The sequence below is a fragment of the Sturnus vulgaris genome, chromosome Z (assembly GCF_052056855.1).
Source record: "Sturnus vulgaris isolate bStuVul1 chromosome Z, bStuVul1.hap1, whole genome shotgun sequence".
Lineage (NCBI taxonomy): Eukaryota > Metazoa > Chordata > Aves > Passeriformes > Sturnidae > Sturnus > Sturnus vulgaris.
In genome coordinates, this window is record NC_142283.1 from 22,634,899 (window position 1) to 22,661,190 (window position 26,292).

At 37.3% G+C, this 26,292-nt stretch overlaps 1 protein-coding gene across 17 annotated transcripts in view; it reads left to right on the forward strand.

The window, feature by feature from the left end:
• CSNK1G3 (casein kinase 1 gamma 3) overlaps positions 1–20,207 on the forward strand; it is a 73,851-nt gene extending 53,644 nt beyond the window's left edge. For 4 of the 17 annotated variants that reach the window (XM_088156671.1, XM_088156672.1, XM_088156673.1 and 1 more), the window contains 9 exons: positions 745–830; positions 961–1,045; positions 2,971–3,119; positions 4,051–4,146; positions 4,786–4,881; positions 11,359–11,465; positions 11,822–11,845; positions 16,604–16,695; positions 17,962–20,207. In XM_088156671.1, coding sequence (XP_088012797.1) covers positions 745–830; positions 961–1,045; positions 2,971–3,119; positions 4,051–4,146; positions 4,786–4,881; positions 11,359–11,465; positions 11,822–11,845; positions 16,604–16,661 — 701 coding nt within the window. In that variant the 3' untranslated portion in view covers positions 16,662–16,695; positions 17,962–20,207. Of the gene's footprint in view, positions 1–744; positions 831–960; positions 1,046–2,970; positions 3,120–4,024; positions 4,147–4,785; positions 4,882–11,358; positions 11,466–11,821; positions 11,846–16,603; positions 16,696–17,961 lie in introns of all 17 variants that reach the window. The other 13 variants (XM_088156680.1, XM_088156684.1, XM_088156681.1 and 10 more) reach the window with 8 other exon arrangements.
• Positions 20,208–26,292: the final 6,085 nt, after the last annotated feature.

Here is a 26,292-nt window from a genome sequence, read left to right on the forward strand (position 1 = left end):
ATTTAAAGACTGACTATTACCTTCTGTTTTCCCAAGAATGACAGATTTAATATAAGAAGTACATGAAATGTACTCTGAAAACTCTGAATACATTGTGTTTTCCTTGTTACTTTCGTTTTTCTTTAACCTTCTGTGAACTTCTTGAAGGACTGCCACTGCTTTACTGCAGATGAAAAATTGTAGCTTTGGTGAGCATTGTGTTCTGTGAAAGCCCATAAGCCACCTAGACTTGATAGCAGTCTGTATGTACACGCTGCATTCTGTTTAAATAGTAGTACTTCTGAGTCTTCTTCAATCTACCTTCTGCTTATCTCAGAAACTCCATAATGGGTCCCTGAGGAAAACAGTGTCTTCTCCGTGATTTTGTAGAGGAAAAATTAATTCTACTGAAGCTTTCTTAAATTGTTTCAAGTTCAAAAATAATAGATAAAAAAAAGTCATAATTAAAATGCAGTTTTAAGTGTCAAATGTGTTTTAGAATGAGAACGATTTCATAACAACAAGATAATTTGCTTAAAGTGTTGTTGAAATGTGTATACTTGCAGTCTGCCTCTGCATTTTTTCTGGGTTTAGTTGTGTTCTTAAGGCAGTCCATAGTACACAATAATGCCCCCACATGCTCAGTTTGGTGTAAAGTACGTTACACCTAACAATTATTTTTATATAATTTGGAAGCTAGTCTTTTAAATGTAATGTAAAATTACACAGATGGAAGTTTATAATAATATTTGCATTTTGTTTCAGAGCAAAGTAGAAGAGATGATTTGGAAGCTTTGGGTCATATGTTTATGTATTTTCTCAGAGGAAGTCTTCCATGGCAAGGTTTAAAGGTAGTGGGCTTTGATATCTTCCTTTGTCTTACTTTCAGATCATCAGCTTTTATTGACATGTTTGGGGTTTTTCTGAATGGGTGTCTGTAGGCTATATAACTTCAGAAGCTTGTTTGTTCTTCTGTTATAGGCAGATACATTAAAAGAACGTTACCAGAAAATTGGAGACACTAAAAGAGCAACTCCTATAGAAGTATTGTGTGAAAACTTCCCAGGTAATGTCTGCTCTTAATAAAAAATCTCGTGTATTAATTTATAAAATGAAACTGGCATAGGTAATTGTTTAATATCTATGTTTAAAATAATGTGTGTAGTAGGTGACAGAATCTCAGAATGGGTCAGGTTGGAAGAGACCACAGCAGGTTATGTGGTCCAATCTCCCTGCTCAGGCAGGGCCGTCCCAGAGCACCTGGGACAGGATTGTGTGTCCAGGTAGTTCTTGATTATCTCCAGTGAGGGAGACTACACAGCCTCTTTGGGCAGTGTGTACCAGTGCTCAGTCACCTGCACAGTAAAGGACTCGATCCTTGTGTTCCCGTGGAACTTCCTGTGCATCTTCCTGTGCATCAGTTTCTGCCCGTTGCCTCTCCTCCTATTGCTGAGCAGAGCAGTTCCACAACTACCCCTTGGATATTTATATATATTAATCAGGTCCCCTCGCAGTTGGCTCTTTTCGAGGCTGACCAGCCCAGCTCCTGCAACCTTTCATCATATGAGAGATGCTCCAGTCCCTTGATCAGCTTAGTAGCCTTTTGCTGGACCTGGTCCAGGAGCTCCATGTCTCTCTTGTGCTGAGGAACTCAGAACTGGACACAGACTGCGAGTAGAGGGACGGATCACCTCCTTTGACCTGCTCTTCATAATGCAGCCCAGGATGTCACTGGCCTTCTTGCCCACCAGGGCACACTGCTGGCTCATGGAGAGCTTGTTGCCCACTGGATCCCCAGCTCCTTCTCCACAGAGCTGCTTTCCAGCAGCTCACCCCAGCCTGTGCTGGTGCCTGGGGTTGTTCCTCCCCAGGTGCAGGACCTTGCATTTGCCTTTGCTGAATTTCAGAAGGTTCCTCTCTGCCCATGTCTCCAGGCTGTTGAGGTCCTTCTGAAGGGCTGCACAGCCCTCTGGGGTATCAGCCACTCCTCTCAGCTTTGTGCTGTCAGTGAAATTGCTGAGGAGACCTCTGCCCCTTTTTCCAAATCATTGATGGTTAAGTTAATCAATACTGGGTGCAGATAGAAGAATTATCCTTTGAAGCAGCAGTAAGCTAATGCTGTTGTTCTACAAATACAGATTCTTCTAAAAGAAACATTAAAAAAAATACTATGTGTGTGCTTGCAGTGATCGACTAGTCTGCACTTGTGTCTTCACACTGAAAATTTTGCAAGCCTTTTCAGCTGAAATCTGGTGTCATACTTCTCTTAAAAACAAGCTGAACAATATTTAGAATAACTTGTAAGGTTCATGTATCACTTCTAGTTCTCTGTAAGTTGAAGGAGAATCAATGAGGTGTTGGAAATTGGAGAGAAGGAAATTAGATATTTTTAAAAGTAGAGATAAAGTGCTTGGAACAAGGGATATGTATGACATGGTCACGGTTTTGCCAAAACATAAGTGAACACCTTGGAAGGTAATCAAAATGTCATTGATAGGCAAAGTGGACTTTGCTGAGAGTAGCTCATGATAAATGAAAGGCAATCCTGTCCACAGCAGGCCTTGTGGATACGAGGCTGATGCTTTAAGTTGTATACCCCTTTCTTTACCTTTCTTCAGTCTTGTCTCTGTAAAATTGATTGGAAAGAAAAAGAAAGCAGAGACATTTCTCTCCACAATTTTTTGCACGCTGTGTCTTAGAATTGGAACGTTGAATAGAAGATCTCAACAGGTAACATGAAGGAAAAATTAGTGGAGTGTCACTTGCTAGGAAATGTTTGGAATATGGTAGTATATCTCAGAATATGGTAGCATCTCAAAGAACATTATTAAGTAACTTTTCTTTCTGGTAATTCACAGATTCATGGTGAAAAACTGTTCAGGTTTTATGGTGAGAAGTACAAGTTGCTTTAAAATGAAATAGGTGATGAGGATTTTTTTGAGTTCCATTAAAAGAGATAACAGCAAATATATATATTTCTTATTTATCTAGAGGAAATGGCTACTTACCTACGTTATGTAAGAAGGTTAGATTTTTTTGAAAAGCCAGACTACGACTACTTAAGAAAGCTCTTCACAGACTTACTGGATCGGAAAGGCTATGTGTTTGATTATGAATACGACTGGATTGGCAAACAGTTGGTGAGTACAGTTCAGCTGTTAGTAATATAATGGCTTTTTTATGATCAGTTCTGAGTTTCATAAAGTATGTGCATCTCAAGGCTGCTAATAGAGTTGTGAACAGCTGCTGTTACAAGCCCATCTGCAGATGCATATTCTAACATTATTTTTTGGCTTGAGTGCTTCATATTCAGTCTCTTTCCAAATGTGCTCTTAATATCAAAGTACATCTCTGCTGATTCCAAAATGAGGTGGTAGAAGTTCAGATTGTTTTTTGAGTTGAAGGAACTTAAAATTATGCAAGTAACTGTCATAACTGCATATATTTTGTTTTTTCTCCCAGTAGTTTTAAAATGTAGAGCTATAACTTCTCTGCATATGAGGTATACTTAAGATATTTATCAGTTCAGGAAGCACTGTTTATGTAATTTAAGAAATGGTAGAAGATGGGATTTTCTTCAGCTTCTCAAATTTTTCACTTCTTTTTATTATGTAGGGCAGGCAGGGCTAATATGCGTATGTTTGACTAATTTCAGATTATGCCCTTCACTCTGCAATTCTCTGTGTGATTCTTAAAGAATTGTAGCATTTATTTTGTTGCAAAATATTTTTTTCAGTGTTTAGCATTAAAAATTACTTCAAGCCTTTCATCAGGTTTCATCAGAATGTTGTAACTCCTAATTGCAGAAAATATCAGCCTAAAGTCTTTCAGAAAATTATTGTATGATAATACTTAGAATTGCTACTTCAATATATTCTGTAAGTAATGGTTTGCTTTTTTTGTTGTTAGCATTAGTAAATATCTAGTGAAGCTTCTGCTTTAATCTGATAATTTTGTGTTATTTGAAACTGTCAGATTTAAAGATTATTTTCTATTACAAACCAGAAACTTTTGGTGAGACTTAGAAATTTATTTTTTTTACCAGTTGCTACATATTATTTATATTTGTAGCCTACTCCAGTGGGTTCAATACATTCAGACCCTGCAATGTCTTCAAACAGAGAAGCATATCAGCACAGAGACAGAATGCAGCAATCCAAAAATCAGGTAAACTGCTCATGTAAGATTATCAGCATTACTATGTCTTTTGTCTAATGATTTGTGCTATGTTTTTATTAGAACTTGAAAATAAAGTTGACTGTAGGTTTTCTTTGTTTTCACTTTTAGTAGATCTTTGTTAAATTCTGCATATATAGAGATACATAAATATCTTGTAAATCTTGTTTGTTTGAAGCTATGATGCAGTGCAGTGAATCAGTAGTGAATTTTCCGCCTACTCACACTTTATTTTCCATGTCTCCTCCATACACTGTATCCTCTCTGTCAGTTCTAACATGTATGTATAACATTTTCACTTTTTTTTTTAAACCAGCCTAATGACTTGGGTGGTAACAATGTTAGGAATTCAGAGCTGTGTCAGTTTACCTAAGCAAAATTGGAGGGTTGTGTTAGTGTGCTTTTTCTGACTAAGAATTTGGAGGTTTAGCTGCTTCACCTCTGTATAAGAATTTATATGAAGGCATGTGTAAGAATGTTGATAATGTGGAAGTGCAGTCTATATAGGGATTGAGTGTGTAGTCCTTCTGTGCTTTTTAAAAATAATATGTGACAATTAATGCACAAATTATTTATCTTTAATTTCTTTTTCTTCTTTTGCATAAATTCTAATACATTCAAAAATTATAGTCAATAGACCATAGGGCAGCTTGGGACTCACAGCAAACCAATCCACATCATTTGAGGGCTCACCTGGCATCTGACAGACATGGTGGCTCTGTACAGGTATTTTCTGCTTCTTTGCATGACCTAAATCAGTTGTTTTGCATTACATAATACTACTTTCCTGTAATGTATCTAGTGATTCATGTTTTCATGTTAAGATTGATTATCAGTAATGTTCAGAATGCTGCTGTTATTTATTACTTCACAGTTCAGTTGTTAAACTGAAAACAGGTGCTGAAACTATGGAACTTTTTGTTGATGGAATTTTTCTTGCATGTTTCTTAGTAAAAGTCTTAAAACAGTCGAACTATCTTTTTTACAGAATATATACTTACCTCAGTGCAAGCAACTGAAGTTTAGACTTCCAGTGTGTCAATTATATTAGCAACTAAAAACCACTGAACTCAGTGTTATGCAAGCCATGTTTTTCATTCCTTAAGTAAACATCAAATTAAAATGCTATCTAGTGATGTTTGCTTTAACTTCACTCCTTTATTCAAACAGTAATTGACTAGAAAAAATGTTTCCAGGGAACATTTTCTAGGAAATAACACAAGTAGCACTAATATTCCTTACTGTTAATATAGTGTTGTTTTTATCCTTTTTCCTCACAGGATACAGGCAGTCTGTCTGAGTTCAGATCATTTAGATCAGTTGAGGCTAAGCAATTGCCATGTGAATAAAAGCACTGTGCAAAACGGCAGCCATGGTCTGTGCCTTTGAAGATCGAGTGTTAGGCAGCAGGGTTTTCTCGTAGTTGACTGGTTTTTGTTGTGGAGTGGTCATGCTTTCTTATTAAAGGCACTTACAAAATCACATAGTATCTCCAGTTATGCTGTGACATAGCCCCTGGCTGTTGTCAAATTCCCCTTTTTTGCAGGGATATTAACTGAATCATACTGTTTGTTAAATGGGTTCATTAGCTAGCTACTTCACTAGCTTCCTGATTGCTTTCAAGGTGATGAATACTAGAAGTCCCACAGAAAATTATTCAAAGGAAAAGTTGAGTCTAAGGTGTGAAATTAAAGTGTATTTTTTTCTGTGATGTTAGTGAGCTATTGCTTGTCTTTGAGATCAGTTTTATCAATTCTTTCTGCAAGATATGAAAATGTGTCAGATTATTTTAAAATGATAGTGAAATGTTTTTAGGTCAGTGCTATTAGTTATCTGTAATACTACTGCTAATGTCATCTCTGAGGTTCTTTTTCTAGGCAGTTGTTAAAATGTACTAGTGATTCTTTTCTGGGACCTGTTAACATCAAGGAGACTGAGTGGTGGTGTTGTATGTGTTTGTTAGCATATATTTGTATGCTCTTAGTGATAAGTTCAAGTGTGAGCCATTGAGGTTTGAACTGGTTTGTTCATTAACAGATACTATTCTATTTTTTTGTATTAATTTATCCCAGACCCTAGGCTGCTGTTCAAAAGATCCTAATGTGCTTAGACATGTCTAATTTTACTTTGTAGAATCAGTTAAACTTCAAATAGTAATAGGAAATTGAGTTGTAAAAGGAAGACATCCCTTCTTCCACTTACTTCAGTCCATTTTCCTAGTTCATGCATACTTATTAATGATCAACTCATACCTTCCAGCAATTCATTCAACAACTTTTGTGCCTTTGTTTTCGTAAGTTTGCCTCACTTCTCAAAATGTCAGTTGTACAATACTGAATTATTTCTTTCTCTGTATGAGCTGCAGTCTGCTTGTGCACTCATAAAGACTATATTAATCTGTTCCATTACTTTTTTTCATTGCCTCTTTTCTCTTTCTGTTTTCCCATTGGGGGATTCTTTAAAAGGAGATTAGATTGAAAGATTGGGTTAAAGAGTTCCCAGTAAAGTACTTAGGAACTGCTTGAAAGATTTTTATATTTGATATAAGTTGTTTTGAGTTGCAAGATTCCTCTCCTTCAAGAAGTCAAGATAGTAAAGTTAGATGAAACAAATCAATTTTGTTAAGATTTTGTAAACTAAAAAGGCGATGTGATGACTTTTATTCTTTTGTCTTAACTGAAAACTTCTTGAAGGTAAAATAAAGAATTATGTAGTATCACTTACGAATTACTTAGAGATGTAGACTGCCTTTATTTTTTGAGTGGAGAATTCAGTTACTGAGATTCTTAATGGAATGAAGGTTTTTTTTTCTATGTCTGTTTCAAATTTTTGCAATTTCTTGTTGTGATCATAGTAATGAAAGTCAGCAAAATTTGTTTTTCATGTCAGACTTTCTAACTGATTTTTGAATACAGCAAGTAAAAGATCAGTTTGCCTCCTAATCCAAAACCAAGTATAGAGGCTGAAGATTTACTGTTGCCATTTAGGGAACTGGTATTTGGGCTAAACTGTGTCTTGTTAGAAATGGCCTTTATCAAGCTTCCAGAGAGCCATGTATCTAAGAAATCATTCTGTTCCACCATTAATGTGTCATTAATGGCTAGTGGGTGGAATTTTTGTTTCTTTACCTCATGGCATAGAAAGTATCAAGAAATAACCAGTGATATATGTGCTTCTTTGTATAGGTGCTCTTCATATTAAACTTTGAAAGAACTGATTAAATTTGAAGAAACTAAATTTAAACCAGGATAAAGTTATAAAAATGCTTGAAGGAGTTTTAAGTTTTCAGTTTAGTGGTTATTCTCTCACTTGAAAATAAGTGATTAGCTTAAGTTAATCTTCAATATTGCGATACTTCCAATTTGAAACTCTAAAAATATTTGGTTTTTGAAACCTAATTGTGTTACTATTCAGAGAAGAATGTTCATCTACATTTTGTAACAGAATTTTTAGGTGCAAAACCATAGATATCCTAATTTTTTTCTCTATAGTTGTATTCAAATCTTCTAAGAGATTAATTGTTTTCATCATTTTTTCATCAGGCTGTTGATTTCATCAAGGGAAATCCATTCCAACTTGCATCACAAGTAGAGAAATTAAATTAAAAGTTTCTCTTAAAGCAAACTTAGTTCCATGTAGCTTCTCTCTTCTCTAGTTTTAGCTTTTTATGTAGATCTACTGTGGTGAATTTTCATTGTGGCTTACTTGTGGTAGATTCTGGACACAGAATTTGGTGTAACACTCCTTTGGTGCATATCATGTCCTCTGGGTGACGTTTTCTTGCTCAATTCTATTATGTTCCCGTATCTTCCTGCCTGTGTTTTGCAGATTTTTGAGCTGATTGGTGTATAGTTGGAGAGGAGAATGTAATGATTTGCCTTACTAAACGCTCTTTTAGGTCAGATTCCAAAGTACTTTACTAATGTAACGTGAAATTAAATTCATACAGCTGTAGTCTTACTGACAGTGGAATTGAAGCCTTCTTCCTATCTCTTGTACTCCTTTGTATGAGTCTTTATTTCTTTCATTTTCTTCATCAGTCGTGAGCTCCTAGAGCTGCTTTCGCAGTCGTAGATTTGAGTGAAACTCAGGACATTTGTGGTCCTGGAGAAGCACGACTGATGCTGTTTTTTGGATTTAAGCTACTTCTACTATATAGGCTTTGGTTCACTTATGCTTTCAGTGGTCATAACACTTTTCAGAAAGAAGAACTTTGTTCCTCCCATCTAAACTTAGTCATGCAACAGACAGTTATACTTCACAGTATTTGTTTGTATATTTGGTGAATGTGTATGGCTGTATATGTGTGTGGGAAGGATATCTGATACCCTTGGTATCTGTCAGAGAAGCAGAGATTATGTTATTGACCAGAGCAAGGTAAGGCAGTCTTTTGCTATGTGGTGTGAAGTTTTCAACAAAGTGCTTCAAATTCTCTTGAAGTCAAAGTAATAAATCAACTTAGGAAACAAGCTGTTTTGAAAAGAGATTTATCCAGCTAATGGAAACCATTGTCAAGAAAAACTGAGTTTGAAGTCAGTTTGAAGAATAAGCTGCAATAAGCTTTGTTCTTTATTACCAGATTGACCCTAGCGGAGGGTGATTTTGGCTCCTTTAAAGATGAAGTCAGCTTAGATTAGTGCAGCACATTCATAATACTTAAAATATTACTAATATAGGAAGGACTTTTAGATACCTACTTCCCTGTTTTCCAATTCAAATGAAGATGTGTACATAGTTAAGTTTGATCTCTTTTTTTGAATATGCTGTCCAAGAAGATACATGTGAATCATTGAACAGGTGCTCCTGGGAAATAAGTGTGAAAGAGAGTGTCATATAAAAGCCCCAGAGGTGCTACAATTGGGCAGTATGTTTTGATGTCTGTGTATAAGTCATACATTTTTTCATTTCCTTTTTTAAGGAAAAGTGAAGAAAACAGGAGTTCTTGCAGATGCTCCTGCAAACTGTCACCTGTTTTTTACAGCTAAATTGTACTGTGTTTGCTTCCCATCCAGAAAGGGGCATATACTTGTCTTGGTATTTCTTGGTGTACCCTACTTCTGTTTGAGTAAACTGAAGACAAAGGCTTTTATTTCTCATCAACCACTCTTAACACAATCTTGAGCATGGATCTGACATTCTTTTTAGAAAAGTTATTTTGAAGCCTAAATTATGGAGCAGAAATCCTGCAGCATTAGGGCTGCATGCAAAGTTGACTACAGTATCAGTTGGGTGGCATTGCTGTACATGGATTAGTGCAGGCTGTAGCTGTGGTTAGTTTTATAGTTTGGCACAGGGAGCGTCAAGTGAGCATGACCCCACCAGTGTTCCCTCCCAAATGTAACCATTCTGTACTTCTGTGCTTCCTTTGGAATCAAACTAATTTAATTTGCTGAGCAAGGATTTTTTTTACCCTTACATTACTATGACTGCTTCTGTCTTAGTTAGCATATACTTCTGATGCACTTTTCCACTCTGGGTATTTTACAAAAAGCAATGAAATGACCTTCACAGTAAGATATCTGGTGAGGTGGTTGGGATAATACTATATCCCTGTTAGTAAATATTTACAATGATGACAACTCTGAATATTGTTTGTCTCTGTAAAACCCAATAACTAGTAAACCAGGATGTTTGATTTGATTGATGCCCTCCCCAACATTTTAAGGTTTGTTAAAGTACAATTCCTACCTGTTTCTGTCACTGAATGTGAAGTGCTTCTGTCGTGCCCAGTGATATGAAACTAAGCTTAAGACACCTAGTTGAAACTCCATTTATTTGCTTATCATTGCAGGGATGAAGTCCAGTGTCCCATGATTCCTTCAATTATATTGACTAAAATTTAAGTAGTTGGATTCCTACAATCTCACATATCTTTTATTTCATTACAAGCCTGTGAGATTTTTGGCAGTGGCTTGTTTCCGTAGTGAAATTTGAGAAAGGAGAATACTCAGCCTCATGCCGGCAAAGGGCATGGAAAATGCCTTGGTGCAGCGAACTTCTGAAGCACTGTACTTAATTACAATAGGAACCACAAAAAAACCCTCAATAGGCTAGGCTCTTAGCTCTGGTTTTAAATAGATGAGACACAACTGCTATAATAAGAGGAGAGCTTGGAAGAATGAAGGAAATAATATTATAGTGGTGATTTTCCTTCCCTTTCCTTTCATCTACCTTAATCTCTGACCATCAGGTAACAGCTGGTAATAATCTTGAATTATGGACTACTCTTAGTCTCTATAACTGATTGCTTATAGGTGTTTTCTGGAAGCTTTTATATTATTTGTCCAAAATTAAGTGTTTTATGCTTGCTGCCTTGCCAAGAAGTTGCTGCTACTTAATAGCTACTAGACCTCTCCATGATGTCAGTCAACTCTTAAATGAGTCAATTAGCACTGTCAGTAGCTCTGATCAGGTAGGTGCTTGTCTACAGCCAGTTAACCATCTTCCTTTGTGTATTCTGTGGGGTGAATAACAAGCCTCTGGAATGGCTCCATTTGTCATGCAGGAAAATTGACTGATTGAGGAGCTGAGAGAGAGAATATTGGGTTCCACTTGGTTTAAAGTCCAAACAAATATTCCCAGAGAACCACAGCTTTTACGGTGATTTGAACATTCCACATAGAAATTTGGTGGTAAACTAATAGGAATGAAGATTAATTTTTTATTAATTTTTTTGGCAGTAGATGTTTTTGTGTCCTAAATATCAGACACCATCTGTACACTTAGGTCTAGAAGACAGCCTTAGTTTTCCCCTTTTCTGATGAGAGTTCTTGGACATACAACTGAATCAGGTCTTCCTATTCAGACTGAATATAAAGAGCTAAACTAAGAAGCATAAATACACTGAAGGGGCAGAGATAGGGTTGGACCGACTGAATTGGTATCGGAAGAATGCTTAGTGCCTTTCCTTAAGGCTCTGAAGAGATGTGGGGGAAATTAGCAAACGGCATCCACAGAGTTGCTGCTTTGTTTCATCCACTCAATTTGAGTCCATCATGTAGAGGTCAGTTCCACTAATAGATATGAAAGGAAAATTACAAGAGCACAGAGGTGCTGGAATAAAACTTGGAGAAGATAACTGGAATAAAAATCACTATGGAAATAACAAAAATTACTGGTTTTTTTAAGCTATATTGTTACCTTAGGAATTAACAAATATATGTCTGGCACTAGTATAATTTCAGGTCTTTCTTGTTATTTCAGGTAGTAAGCTCAACAAATGGAGAACTGAACACGGATGACCCAACTGCAGGCCGTTCAAATGCACCCATTACAGCTCCTGCAGAAATAGAAGTAATGGATGAAACAAAGTATGTCCTTTTCATATTCTTCCGATCTTTTGTGCTCAGCTGCTTCAATATTTTTCTCATATAATTTTTCAGAAAATATTGTCTGAACTAAATAGCTGTTGGTGAGGAACAAAACTACAATGCTATACTTAATTTTGTCTTTAAGCTTTTAAATAGTAGAGTTCCTATACGCCTTTAATGACATGTCTTGCAATGCTGGCTAGAGAAGCGCATGCATTTTTGATATTTCAACTCACTTTGAAATATTTATTTTAAGATAGTGTTCTGACTACCAAAAGCCATGTATGGAAGATGTGAAATTCTTCCTCTGTATTGTATTCTGATTCTCTTTCTTTTCTTACTTCCTTTCTGTATAGCTGCCAGAAAGTGTTGAACATGTGGTGAGTTATACAGCACAGGCAGGCAGAAATAGCCCCAGGAGCTTTGTTCTTGTTATTGGGTTTAAAACTAATTTCAGAAAACTTAAAAATAAAATGTCTACTTAGAAATGACAAAATACATTTTAATTCTGTGAAACAATTAACTGTTTTTACAAAACGCCCCCTTCAGGAGCTGTTCTGCCTGCTTCAAATTCTGCTTGCTTTTAGTTGTGTAGTTTTTGATATACTTTATGTCAACCTTTTTAATGGGTACTAGAATATTTTTTCTTACTTTATATTCTGTTTGAAAGGGAAGGCGTTCTTTTCAAATATTGTAGCATTCAGCTAGTGTATTAACATCTAGAAAATAACTCGCATATAAATATGTATATATATTTATAAATATTTATATAATATAATATAAATAATATATGATATGTAATATTTTATAAATATATATATGTATATATTTTTATATATACATGTATAAAATAATGTTTGAACTTTTCCAGTTGTCTCTATTAACAAAGTATTTACCAGAGTATTAGTCTATGACAACTTTCTATCTAATCACTAAAACATAACTTCAGGGTTCCTTAACATTACAGTGTATGAAAAAGAAAAATATTAAGATCTGTTACCATGAGAAAGACAACTAATGTTTATATATTTCAGTAGTAAACTTAGACTTGCAAAATAATACAGAAAAATATTCTTGACAGCTAAAGGTAGTATGAATTCCAACATGTTTTGTTTTATAATTGTGCTTGAAATAGGATTTTACAAGAGTATGGATCTAGTTTACTGTAAAATACAGGCACACAGGTCTGAAGGATACATTAGTAGTAGCAGAGCAATTTAGTAGCAGCCATTTTTCTAGAACCCATTCTCCTAACTTTGGGGAAAAGGGAAATTTCTCAAAGTGCAATTTTTTTTGAAGCAATTGTTCTGCAGGTTCTGCTTTCCATACGTAAGCCTTTTTTCCTGTGTAATTAAAATTTTTGAGTAGAGATGTTCTGTAGGGCTACATTTTTGCAATGGTTTTCTCTGAGCACTGAGAAAAACTAAATTCTTTGCTACCATCTTTGTGGAGTATAGTATTCTTTTACTGCCAAGAATACAGTTCTGTTTATATATAAACAAAAAAAAATCCAAAAGGGCAGAGATATTCATAGATTGTCCATAGATAAATTCCCTGTCCCCACTCTTCAAATAAGCACAGTGATAATCTTCCTTATGCTTAGCTCACATACACGCAGAAAAAGATTAAATTTCTTGCACTTGGAGTAGTGCTTAGCACAATTAAACCCATTTTTAGTATCCCTACTTTACTTATCTGCAGAATGTTAAGAGAATTCTCAGGAGCCAAGATGCTCAGCTGCTTAAGTGTGAAAGTTTACTTCTTCTGATTTGAATTCATAATGGACAAATATTCTATTGTTATATGCTATCCTTGACCTTTTTGGCTTACTCTTAACTGGTTTTGTTACAGACAAAATAACTAGTCTCAGTGTCCTACTCTTTAGGTTGATTTTCTGGATTTAGAGTATGTAACACTCAAATTAGTGTTTAAGCACGGTCTGTTTAAGCTGAAGTTTCCTCAGTGACTAGAAGTTTTTTTGTAGTTTTTTATATTTTGAAGTTGTTTTATATTTTGGCAGTAACTAACATGCATACACTCCCACTACTCTCACTTCCTCTACAGCTTTGCTATCAAACATCAATGCATAGGTACACATATTTTTTCAGAAAGAGCACTTTAGAAGATTTAGATTATTTTACATTTTAGCATGGTAATTACAAGCCTAATATCAAGAGGGATTTAAACATTTGTTTATAAATTTTACACTGTGGAATAGGTTAAGGGATTGGGATTACTTGTATCCTTCATGTCTGTGACATGGATATTTTCAGTTTTAAGGAGACATTGTTCTCTCAAAAAGACTCTTTGTGCCTCTTTCATAATCTTTTTGTGCCTCTTTCATAATCTTTTCTCCACCTGAAAGTATGAACAAAACTAACCTGTCTTGCTCGTATCTTCTGTTTGTAACATTTCCTCATACTCCAAGAAAGGATACTTGAATCTTATTTAGGAATGCGTCACTCTTTGTTGTAGATGTTTTCTTAGTTTTAGAAACTTAGCATGACTATATCTTCATTTAAAAGATTTTAAAAGGGTGCCTGTCATGTGGGATTGCCCCCATTATGTATGATTTTAACTATAAACACAAATGTAATTTGGCTGAATATTAGAGCTTCTGCCACCATTTCAGTGAAATCCTGTAAATCAGAAGGGATAAGTTTGGAGTTTTTTTCTTCAGTAAGGGTTTTAGTGTTTTGGGACATTTAACCAACATTTAATAAAATATTTCATTGTTTGATAAATATTTATATACTGACATGCAGCATATATTCTAAATCTTGTGCTGTGTCATTTTCCATGGTGGTTGTGCAGCTAGTATGACTTAGCAGTGCATGTTGTGTTTTGGCAATTTAGGTGTGTTTGGCTTTTTGTTTGTGAATGTCGGGGATAGAGGAGTTGTTAGTTCGGTTATTTTTGTTGGTTTGGCTTTTTAGAAAAGTTGCTTTCCTGCCCTATTTCAGTTGTTACTTACTGAAGTTGTAAAGCAAGGAAAAAACAAACCTGATCGCTGTGCTGCCCTGACACTTGGGGATCTACAGACCTATCTGTAATCTTCTACAGATGCTCTTTCATTTGTCACTGAGCAATTAACCTCTCTTTACTGTTTGCCAGCCATCAGAACAGTTGCTTCTATGAAGCATGTGTGATTTGGATAACCAAAAGGCTGTTCTGTGGGAAGGCAGAGAAGGGCAAACAAGAACTGATTATATGATCTGTTCTTTTTGCATCTTGCATCTCTTTTGCCACTTGAAACACTTGTTACTAATGCTGTAGTAAAGTCACGTGCTGATGGCAAATGTAAAAACACAGCTATCTAAACACAAATGACAAATCAAGTTGCTTTAGAATTTTGGCCCAAGGCATTGTTCAAATGGAAGGAAAGGTATTTAATAGGAAAAAATATATGATGATGTCTTAAGAAGGACAAGACGTGTTCAAAACCATAATACTGGGATTGCTACCTCAGATAATACCTCAAAGGTCACTTTAGATTGTACAGGAAAAGTGCAGTGTTTCTTGCATTTGATAGATTGCCATTGCACTGCCTACTCTAGAAATAGTAAACAAATAAAGGTGAGCAGTCATTAAATGCTTTATTTAAAAAAAATCCTAGAAGTAGAAATTTAAAAAACTTACCTCTTCTGTATTTTGCATGCATATTGAATTGGATAATACATTTGTGGTTTAATAGTCCTTAATAAGGCACCTATCTATAGCTTTAAATACATCTCTAAGTAATGTAATATCTGTATTATGTACAAGTGACAATAACACCCTCTAGCGACAGTATGCTTAAGTACAAGTCTGCATTTCTGCTATGAGTTATACTCATTGAGAAATCATGCACTATGAATCTCTAACAAAGGGTTATGTTTCTTTCATAATCCCATGTAAAGATGTATTTTAAAATTACATTTATTTGGCCTTGGAAGCCAATTTGAAGTCTAGCACTTCTAGATTAAAAAAGACACAGTGTTTCAGTGTAGTTCAGCTCAGATTTCCAAAACAGTTCTATGGTTTACAATTCATAAAATTGGATGTTAAAAATTTTGGATATGTTATATATTAATAAGATACTTATTTTTCCCCATCAATTAGAAGTTTTCAGTATTTAGTGACTTCTCCTTTAATTGAAATACAGTTGAATAGTTTTTATAATTTAAAAAACCCAAAAAAAGAAATGTTAATAGAAATTATACTCACTATACTAGTATTATGCAAACTCCAGATGATCAGAGGATTAAAAAAGCAGTGCTTTATGTTGGTTAAAAATAGAACTCTTGAATTCACCATCGCATGGTGCCCTTTTTCTCTGGTTGACTAGAGAAAGTAGCAAACTAAATAGGCTATGCAGAAAGAATAAAAGTGTCAGATTTACAGCAAGGATGAGTTAAAATTTTCTGATAAGGAAAGCAAGAAAACCTAATGTGTCCTTGAATTGCAAAGAGCTTTTAAGTAGTCCTAAACATTTAAAAACTCTGATCCACTTGAGTTGTGGTCTATATAAGCACAATTTATTTAAGGAGTGAAGAGTTAAAATTCTAGATAGCTGTTCTAGAATATAAATTAACTGTCTGCTGTACCTCCATCTTCCTACTGTTACTTATGTAACCTGGGTTCTATACATGCTAATGTTATAAATCAAGACAGAATTTTTCTGTGGGCTTTCCCTAAGGCATGCTAATCTCGAACAAGTATAAAAGTGATGAACCATCACAGTTGAGGGTAGGATTTTGTCATCTACAGGATCATAGGATAATTAATGTGGAAAGGGAGGAACATTGTTTTGCTTTGATACAAGACGTATATAAAATACTTGGGGTGAAAAAAGAATTAAACTAAATTGGAGTTCGTACATCTACAAGTAAATTCAAAGCTTAAGCGATAATGAATGTTAGTGGTTATAGGCAGATGCTAAAAAAGAGTTAGTAGTTATGGAGGAATTCTAGTTACAGTCAGTGGCTACTACCCTTCAAAACCAATTATAATTCTTCTTTAAGAAGTACTTTAAATTTAGTAAATACGGTATGATACTTCTGCTAGCTGTAAAAATACTTACTTATGTAGTTTCCCCTATGGAATTTAAATCTTGGGCTTCCTCTTCATCAATAACCAATGTTTTTTTCTGCTGAAAGTTATGTAACTCTCAGAGCAGTTCTGGTCTGCCTCTGCCCACTGCTACTTTTTCAGTGACTGAGCAACAGGGTGCCTTGGATATTTTGAGAAGGTAACTTCTGTCTCCCCTTACTTTGGATGTTGTTCTCACCCTCTGTAGAACCTCATTTTTAGACCCTTGTTCTCCCTAATTTTTAAATGCTTTCCCCATTTCCCATATTCCAAACTAAATTATCTGAATTCTTTTTGAATTTTAGTGATATAAAATGCTTGGTGAACTTAAGGATGTACTGATCAAGGGTATTGATGCAGTACATTTATATTTTTACTATTGCTTCATAGCTTAAGACTCTTCAGTATATAGCATGGCAAGTGAGAATTCAATAACCAAGCCCCTCCATATGAGGCAAGCTATTAGAGTAGACAGCTTGCATGTTCAGTTTTGATCACACACATTGCAAACACTTTAGTTTGAAGCTTTATTTTTAAAGGTGTTATTCGGGACCTGGAATTTGCTTAAAATAAGCCTAACAGTACACTTAAAATGAATTTTTTTGTGTGTGTGTGTTGTTTGTTGCCTCTTCAGTTTATTTTCAAAAGTACTTTCTGGACTTCTGCAGTCCGTCTGTATATTATCTATATCTAACTCCCTCCAGCGCTTTCATTCTGTAGTGTTCTTTCAGGTACTTTCAGATTGTCTCTATCTGCAAGTAAAATTCACAATGTTTGTCACTTTTGTTTCATTCATGTAGTATGCAATAAAGCCGAAGAGAGAATATCAGTGTTCTTTAAGCTGTGATTTTTCCCTGTAGTAGTATTATCACAGCACTGGATCAGAACATTAATTATACTGCTCATTAACATTTTCTTCTAAAATGTCTTGTGGAATAGCCTTGGAGAAAGTTTTTCCAAGTTCTGGTTGGCAAAGGAAACTCGAATTGTTTTCTTGTTTTAGCAACAATGTCTTAAGTGCATAGTTTAGGTGACACAGTCATAAGCACAAGCTTCTATTTGGCATATTACCAGTTTTTTGTGAAAGAGTACTCAGGTAATGTTTTTTATTCTTACAAATGCATTTTTAAATCAGCCTATAATACTTGTGGTTTTGATGCTCTCATCAATACTCCAAACTGAATAGCAACTTTCATTATAGCTTTTTTAGTTTGATACTTTTTTTCCCAAAAAAAAGGTGAAATGTGTCAAAAATATCTCTACTTCAGTTTCTTTCTCTAATAAATCAATGGCCTGCAATAAAGCTTAATGTGTTCTTTGTGGTGCTGGCTATACCTGAGCTATGTACTTCAAATGAGACATACAGTAATTAGTTTAGTTTTCTGGTTTCTTTTTATATCATATGTAATTCATGTCACACTTGCAGGTGCTGCTGCTTATTCAAGCGGAGGAAAAGGAAAACCATCCAGCGCAACAAATGACTAGAACCAAACAGAACATGGGAAAATGCTTATTTGTTCAACTGTTGTCTTGTGATCTTAAAAAAACCCCAACAACAAAACCCAAAACAAAAACCTCCATAATAAACTCATTTTCCGAGGACTCCCTGAGAAACAATATCATGCCTCTGTGCTTTGATTTGGTTCTTCTGCATCCATTTTCTGTTTCTTTAATTCATCTGTTCTGAAAGCTTTAAGATATTGTCAAATAGGAGTGCTTCTTTGACCATCAGCATATGGACCAATGAAATTATAGGAAATGAGCAGTATCTTGAGTAAAACTCAACTTAAGAAGTATTTCTTCTTTTGTAGGAAGTAGTAGCAATGTCTTAGATGAAGACGGATGTCATAAATCAGTTATTTGAGTTTGTAGCTGTGTATCTAAAGCAATTTTCTTCAAAAATGAAGAAGAAAAATACAGGTACACAAACATATTGTGAAATAATAAAATCTTAAGATTTATTTTATGACACTTGCATTGTCTTTCTTCTTTTGCCCTCAGTATTACTAGTTAGTCAAGTTGTTAGCCTAGTCAAATTGTCACTGTCTGGAGATATTGGGGATGCTGGTTTAGCTGTTGACAGTTGTCAAAATGCTGGTGCTATTAACAGAAGGGATTTCTAGTATCCTCTCAGTTTGAAAACCTGCTTTTATTTTGCTGACAATGAAAATTGCAATACAGTAGAAATTTAAGAGTGTGCAAAGAATACAAATGTTTGTATAATATAAGTTGTACCTCTGGTAATTTTAACAAGACTGAATTACCTTCAAAAGAGTTCTACAGAGCACATCTGGTATTGAATCTGGCTAAAGTGGAATAAACATTAAAGCCTGTATGTTCACTAGGGTAGTTGATGATTGACAGTATCTTTAGCTTGAAAATATGGACGTGCCATGTAAAGTTAGAGGTGTATTATTTTGCTCTTTAATTTAGAAAAGAAACGCAATGGAAGTGAATTAGACTTCTGCCTTCACTGCATACTAGCTCAGAGCATCCCAAATTTCCTGCCTTTTTTTCCCCTGGAGTTTTCTTGTCTTGCAGTGTAAGTTCCCTAGTATCATAGGATGGCAAGGATATATCAGATGCTTCTTTACAGTCTGATTAAGTGCTTGCAATATGAACAAACCAATAGTTCTGTAGGCAAGGCAGCTCATTTTATATTTTCTTCTTCAGAGAATATGTTTATTTTAAAGCCATAATGACGGAGTTGTGGTTTTGTCATGTTTAATGCCAGTTATTGAAGAAGGGCTGTGGAAGATGGAAGTGACTAGACAGATTTATTGACCAAAACACAGGTTATCTCTGTTTCTTTAGAATTGTTCTAGAGCTAAGTAACATTTTTTTTTCTTTCCACAAATGTCTTTTGGCATATGTATTTATTTTTAGTCTGTTTTGTGGTAGCATTTAAAATGTATATAAAAGCAAAGGTACACCTTTGAACTAATCATTGCATTTACAAGGGTTTTAATTTTATTTTGTAATTTATTTTTCATTAAGAGCCAAAAGTGTATTTTATTGTTTGGATTTTGTGCTCATATGTATACTTTGATTGTTGTCATTATTACTGTTCACGCTCTTAAGTTTTTGTTTTAGAAAACCTGAACTTGGCCTACAAAAACACAACTGTGTAACAGGTCATAAGTTTCCACTCCACCAGAGTGTGTTACTGATTATTTCAGATTCATGAAGTTACTTCTTTGTTTTTGTTTCAGCTGAGAAATAGGTCACTTGACCATTCTCTTGTGAAAACACATCCTTCTTTGTAGTACTTGACCAAATCTGTTGCTTGTACATGTGGTATGTGTATTTCTCATACACCTGATGAGTTTTATTGGAGGTTTTTAATCTCTACCATGTTTGTATAATCTGAACTCCATAGCAAGACAGTATGAATATTATGGACTTACAATGGTTGAATATATAAAAGCTGTTTATTTACTGAAATTACTAGCAAGGCACTTGCTTTCAGTGATTTTTTAAGTGCTTGATTTTAATGCAGAAGGTTTTCTTCTAGTAAAGCAGTTGGCACTAATGTAGATATGCCAATATGATTTGCATTTATATACTTTTTCTTTCTGTCTACAGTAATGAAGTAAACAATGGCTGGATGTCTAAAACTGAAACACATCCCTGTTTAAATGTAAGAAAAAAAATAAAGATAGTTTTTTAAAATTTGTCTTTTTTCCCCTTTCCTACAGTCTTAGATGAAATAATGTTTTAAGGTATGCTGAACAAATTTAATCTCTTTGGATGGCAAGGAATTTGAGAGCATGATTCTCATAATGCTATCTTGACTTAGAGTTGTGTTTGCTTACTTAACAGATGTTACTGTTATGTGCTGTACTAATAACAGCAATGGAGTGAGGAGACCTCAATGCACACATTTGAAATCTAGTCATGGATTAAGGTTTATGCTGTCTGTACCACCTGAAAAAAGACCTGAAGAGATCTTGAAATGTGTGAAAAGAACATGTTTTGGTTAGAAGAGGCACTTAACATCTAGTCCAAACACAAAACACCTCTACCTCCTCCCAATGTGAGTGTGGAAATGTTTCACTGGATCAGGGTGCTCAAAGCCCCATCCAGCATTTGAGTGTTTCCAAGGATGGGGTATCCACAACTTCTTCAGGCAACTTGCTTCTGTTGCTTGTCTCACTACCCTAATGGAAAAAAGATTTTCCTTACATCCAGTCTAAATCTACACTCTTTCAGTTTAATCTGTAATTTCTTGTTCTGTCACAGGCCTTGGTAAAAAGTCTCCATGTTTTACACTGCAAATACTGAAAGCCTGTAATAAGGTATTGCCAGAATTACCTTTTCTCCAGGCTGAAAAAGCCCAATACTCAGCCTTTCCTCTTAGAAGGGGTGTTGTCATTCTCTCATGATTTTTTTACCTTTCCTGGACCTTCTTTAACAGGTTGCAAGTGCACTGCCGTAGGTTCTCACCAGGACAGTGCAGAGGGGCAGAATCCCCTGCCTCCCCTGCCCATGCTGCTTTGGATGCAGCCCAGGCCATGGTTTGCTTTCTGGGCTGAGTGCACTTTGTGGTGTCATGTTCAAATCCTTCTCTGGTCTCAAACCCTTCATCCAGTCTCTACTTAGACTGAGGGTTGCCCTGGGCCAAGTGCAGGATTTTGAACTTGCCCTTGCTGTCACTCAGAAGGTTTGCATGGGTGCACTCCAAAAGCTTGTCAAGCTCATGAAGTACATAAAAGGTAGCTTTTGATAAAGGTCCATTCCTAGTCTGTTGTTTGCAGCTAAAGATAGTCTGATGGGTGAAGTGAAGATTGGTGGTGTCTTGGTCACAGTTGATAATGAAGATGTTAAGTTTAAGATAGTTGGCCCTATGAAAGAAAATGTCTTTAGAGATACTACCAGGATTACAGAAAAGCAGGCTTTTGGCTTTCAAGGGTGTTTGGGTCCAGGCACCCCAGTGGACTTGTGTACAAGGAAAAGCTGCTGAGTGATGTGGTTGGAGGCGGTCTTGGGCACAGAGATCACAAAATGATAGAGCTTTTGCTTCTCAGAGAAGTGAGGAGGTGGGTCAGCAGAGCTGCTGCCTTGGACTCTGGTGGACAGACTGTGGCCTTTCAGCTTTATATCAAAACAGAATTGTATAATATGGAACATTCCTTTGATCAGTTCAGGTCAGTTGTCCTGTTATGTCCCCTCTCCAGGTTTGCCCAGCCCCAGTCTGTTGTTCGTGGGGGTGCAGAATCTTGGGGAGACAGTGCTGATGCTGGGCCAGGGCTGCTCAGAGGTAGCCAAAGCACCACTCTGTTGCCAGGACCTCACCAGTCACTGACACACAGCACAGCAAGGTGGGGGCTGCTGTGGGGAAAATAAGCCATCCCAGCCAGACCCAATACAAGTAAACTTGCATTCATCTGCAAGAAGGCTGCAAGGAGGATCCAGGGAACCAACAGGCCTGTCAGCGTGACCTCAGTGTTGGGGAAGGTCGTGAAGCAAATAATTTTGATTGCCATCACATGGTAATCACATATAGGATAAGCAGGGGATTCGGCCCAGCAAACACAGGTTTACAAAAGGCATGTCCTGCTAAGCTCGCATGATCTCCTTTTTTGACAAGGTGACCTTCTTACTGGATGAAGGAAAGACTGGATGTTTTGTGCCTGGGCATTAATGAAGCCTTTGACACCATTTCCTCTGGCGTTCTGCTGGAGAAACTGGCTGCTCATGCTTGCGTTGGTGTACTCCACACTGAGTAAATAACTGGCTGTGAGGTTGGGCCTAGAGAGTCGAGGTGAGTGGAGTTACATCCAGCTGGCAGCTGGTGTTACGTGTGACCTGGACTAGGGCATTGAGTGTAGCCTCAGTAAGTTTACAGACAACACTACATTGGGCAGGAATGTCGATCTGCTGGAGGAGCCTGCAGAGACCTAGACAGGCTGGATCAGTGGACTGAGATTAATTGAATGAAAACCTTAAGGCTGAGTGCTGAGTCCTGCCTTTACAATAATGCTGGGCAGAGCTATGTGCTGGGGAAGGAGTGGCTGGAAAGGTGCTCAGCAGTAAAGGACCTGAGGGTGCTGGTTGACAGCAGCTGAACGCAAGATAGCTGTGCCCAGAAGAAGGCATCCTGGCCTCTACCAAAAATGGTGTGACTAGCAGGAGCAGGGATAGTCCCAGCAGGACAGTCACCCTATACAGGGCATTGGTGCGGCCACACCTCAAGTCCTGTGTCATTTCTGGGCCTCAGTTCAGGAAAGACACTCTACTGCTGGAACCAGTCCAGAGAAGGGCAATAGAGCTGGGGAAGGGTCTGGAGCACAAGTCATGTATGGACTGGCTGAGGGAGCTGGGGGTGTTTAGCCTGGAAAAAAAGGCTCAGGAGGATCTTTGGGAGTGTAAGCAGGTGGAGTTCAATGTCTTCTCCAAAGAAATAAGTGACAGAACAAGAGGAAAGGGCATGATATGGCACCAGGAGAGGTTTAGTTTGGATATTAGGGATAGATGTCATCTTCAAAGGTGTTCTTAAATGTTGGAAGAGGCTGCCCAGGGAAATGGAGTCACCATCCCTGGAGGTATTTAAAACATGTAGATGTGGTGCTTTGGTACCTGGTTTAGTGGTGGGCTTGGCAGTGCTGATAGGGATTGGGCTCGGTGATCCTAAAAGGCTTTTTCAACAGAATTCTATATTAATGCTAGGAATAAAGTACTGTTATACTGTATTTCAAATGCATGAAAAGCATTGACTGGCCATTGCTTGGACATGAAGAGCCATAGATAAACAGTCGTCCTGAGGATCCCTGCTAGAAGTTTGTTTTCCATATTAATGCCCTCTTTCCATGGACAAGAGGGATTGAAGACAAAGTTCTGTAGAGTTCCCAAGAATTAGGTAGGTAATAAGTATACATAAATTACTCCAATTTGATTGATAAACCTCACTGTATGGACTAAAATCACAGCTGGATTTAACAATCTAAATTCACTGAGGTAAAGCTTAATTTGAACAGTCTCTTTCATGTTGCAGGTGAAATAAGTCCTTTGTATCAATGACCACTACAGAGAATGTCCATACCTGTTAATTCTGCCACCCTGTTAAGCATCAATTTTGTGTAGTCCAAAAAGCTTCTGCTACAATGAATGGAAAACCTGTCAGTTTTGCCATGTTCTTGCTTTTTTGGAGTATCAGGATTATCTTCCACCTGCAGTTTCTTTGCAGGAAGCTCTGTGAGCTCTGTGTCCATTTTGGAAGGGTAGTTCACTTCAGAGTCAAGCACAGATGCTATAAATGCACTTGAGTGGGTCCATATGAGCTGCACTATGTGGCAATACACTGAAAGTGAGCGGATGAGGGAGAGCACTGTTTGAAGCTCTCTGTGCTGTCAATACCTTCTTCACTTAGGAGACTTTGGCACTGTGTGCGGCCTGGGATGCTCTGATACATGAGGTGAGTGTCGATTTGCATGTAAAATGTTTGTAAACATAATTTATTTCTGAACTGGTTTTGTTGTTGGGATTTTTGTTTGTTCATTTGGTTTTGCTATAAAATAAATATAAGTGAAAAATCTGCTGATTCCTTCCCACACCAAGTGGATATTCTTGCTCACTCCTAGGATTTATCTGCCCCATGTTGGAGCCCAGGAGCTGAGAAAACTGGAGGGTGGCACAATCTGTTTGTCCTCTGCAGAAAAGTACATTTGCAAGTCTAGTTTTCAACACCTGGCTCAAATGGTGTCTGCTGGTCTTGGTCAACAGTAATGGTTTCTTTGCTAGGAGTGTGTTTCCACCTTTTAGCCTTAGTTGAACTCATGCCCCTACTTGGGTTTGATTTGATATAACTTTATACAAACTTGGAAGGCTCTCACATTAGATCCTAGGTCTGTGATTCAGCTGTAAAATGACAAGACAACTGAAAAGAGTTTGTTTTTTGGATGGTTTATTTCCAGATGTCTGGCAGTCTGCTGGCTGGGTGCCTGCTGGGGACTCAGTCCATTCTAATGGGTGCTGGAGTCCTAGCCTTTTGCTTGCACTGTCAGGGAGGGCCGTTTGGGAGTTGTAGCCTGAGCATATAGCCAGAGCAGACAATTTTACCAGAGTGGACAACCATGTAAAACTGTGGGTGCTCAAAGGGGTGCAGAACAACCCCAGGGACCTGCAGAGCTGCTGCTGTGTGTGTGTGAGGACCTAAAGACCACAGCTGCCCATCTGAAAACAGTCAAGGCCACAGATGGAGCTTGCTATAAGATGGATCACCCAAGCAGGAACTTGAGATAAGCAGAGACAAGAGAAAATTACAACAGAAAGATGCTAATTCCAAGGCTGATGGAGGTAAGATTTGGTTAACTCAACCTAGTTAACATATCCAGACAAAAGATTTCCACTCTGGCAAACTGTGAAAAAGGAAGCAGCTACTCATACATATGCCACCCCAAATTATAGGAGCACCTGCTATTACCATGCAGATACCTGGAACTTGGACTGTATAAAGATAGTTCCCCCAGAAGAATGACTCCAGGATGCCCCCACTGAGAGGCCCAGGGTGAAGACGCAGCAGTGGGACACTGCTGGAAACGTGGGTGGTGACTGTTTTCTGCTTGATCTCTTTCTCTCCTCTGCCCCACTCCTTTTTTCTATTTCTTTTTTCTATCTTACATTTACATCTAAAAAAACCCCTTATTGCTGACTTTGGCACATGGTCTCAGTAGCACCTTAATTCAGACAGAAGCATCTCTCATGATTTGGACCATAACAGCACGAAGCCCCAGGTATTGTGTGCAAGGTGTCCAGCTGTTTTCAGAAAGGTATGCCGTGACTTAGTGAAGGAGCAGAAGCAGCGTGCTGGAGCTTAGGTTGGGCGTGGCTGTACTGGGGGGATAAAAGGAAGGGGCCATGAGGCTGGTTGGGAGCGCCCGCCCCTCCCAGCTCTTCTGGGGGCAGTTTTCCCTCAAAGCCAAGCCTGCAAAAATGTAGCTGTTGGTCTTCTCTTGCAGATAACTACTTTTTTGCACCTCTTAAGCAGGTGGGCGTCATATCTCTTGAAATTAGGGTTGTAGGAGAAGAGTAACTAAAATCTGCAAAAGCATACAAGATAGTTGCCAGCCTGTGGAGACACCAGGATAGGAGAACTGAGCCTTATGCTAGTGAAAGACCAACATGTGTCTTGAAGAAGTTTAATAGGAGTTTGAAACCTAAAGCTTAGGCTGACCAAACGATTGTGCTAGGTTTCTGTTAAGTAGTGAACACCCTTAAGAAGAAAGAGAAAAGAGGAAGAATTGAATCTCTGAACATTTGCTGTCCTGCTCCTCTTCTCCTTCAATAGAGTACCTGTGGTACTGTTCAGCTCAGTAGCCTGGGAAGGAAGGGCAGTGTCTGTGTGCTGAGAATGTGTGGGCGGCCAAGGTTTGTCCCAGCTATTGCAACAGTAAGTAGCACAAAAATTGTGGCTACCACTTCAGGAGATTTCTTGATGTATTTGGTTCTTTTGGCAGCCATGACTTGCTAGAGGATATACTGAGGAAGAAGGTTTTGGGAAAATGTTTCTGCTCTGGTCCGTCTTTCATGCCTTCCCGGAAATTATTTTCATCCTTTGTAGATGCTAAACATCAAAAGATGTTCTGTTTACTCTTTTGTCTCATCCTTAAGGAAAGAAGTTGAGTCTGGAGCAGCAATAGATGATGATCCTGTTCCTCTCACCACTAAGCTTAGGCTGGAGCCCTGCTGTTGCTCAAAGTAACTGGTGTCTGTGAAAGTCTACCAAGAAGTTTGAAGTATCCAGGGAATTAGGCTTAGA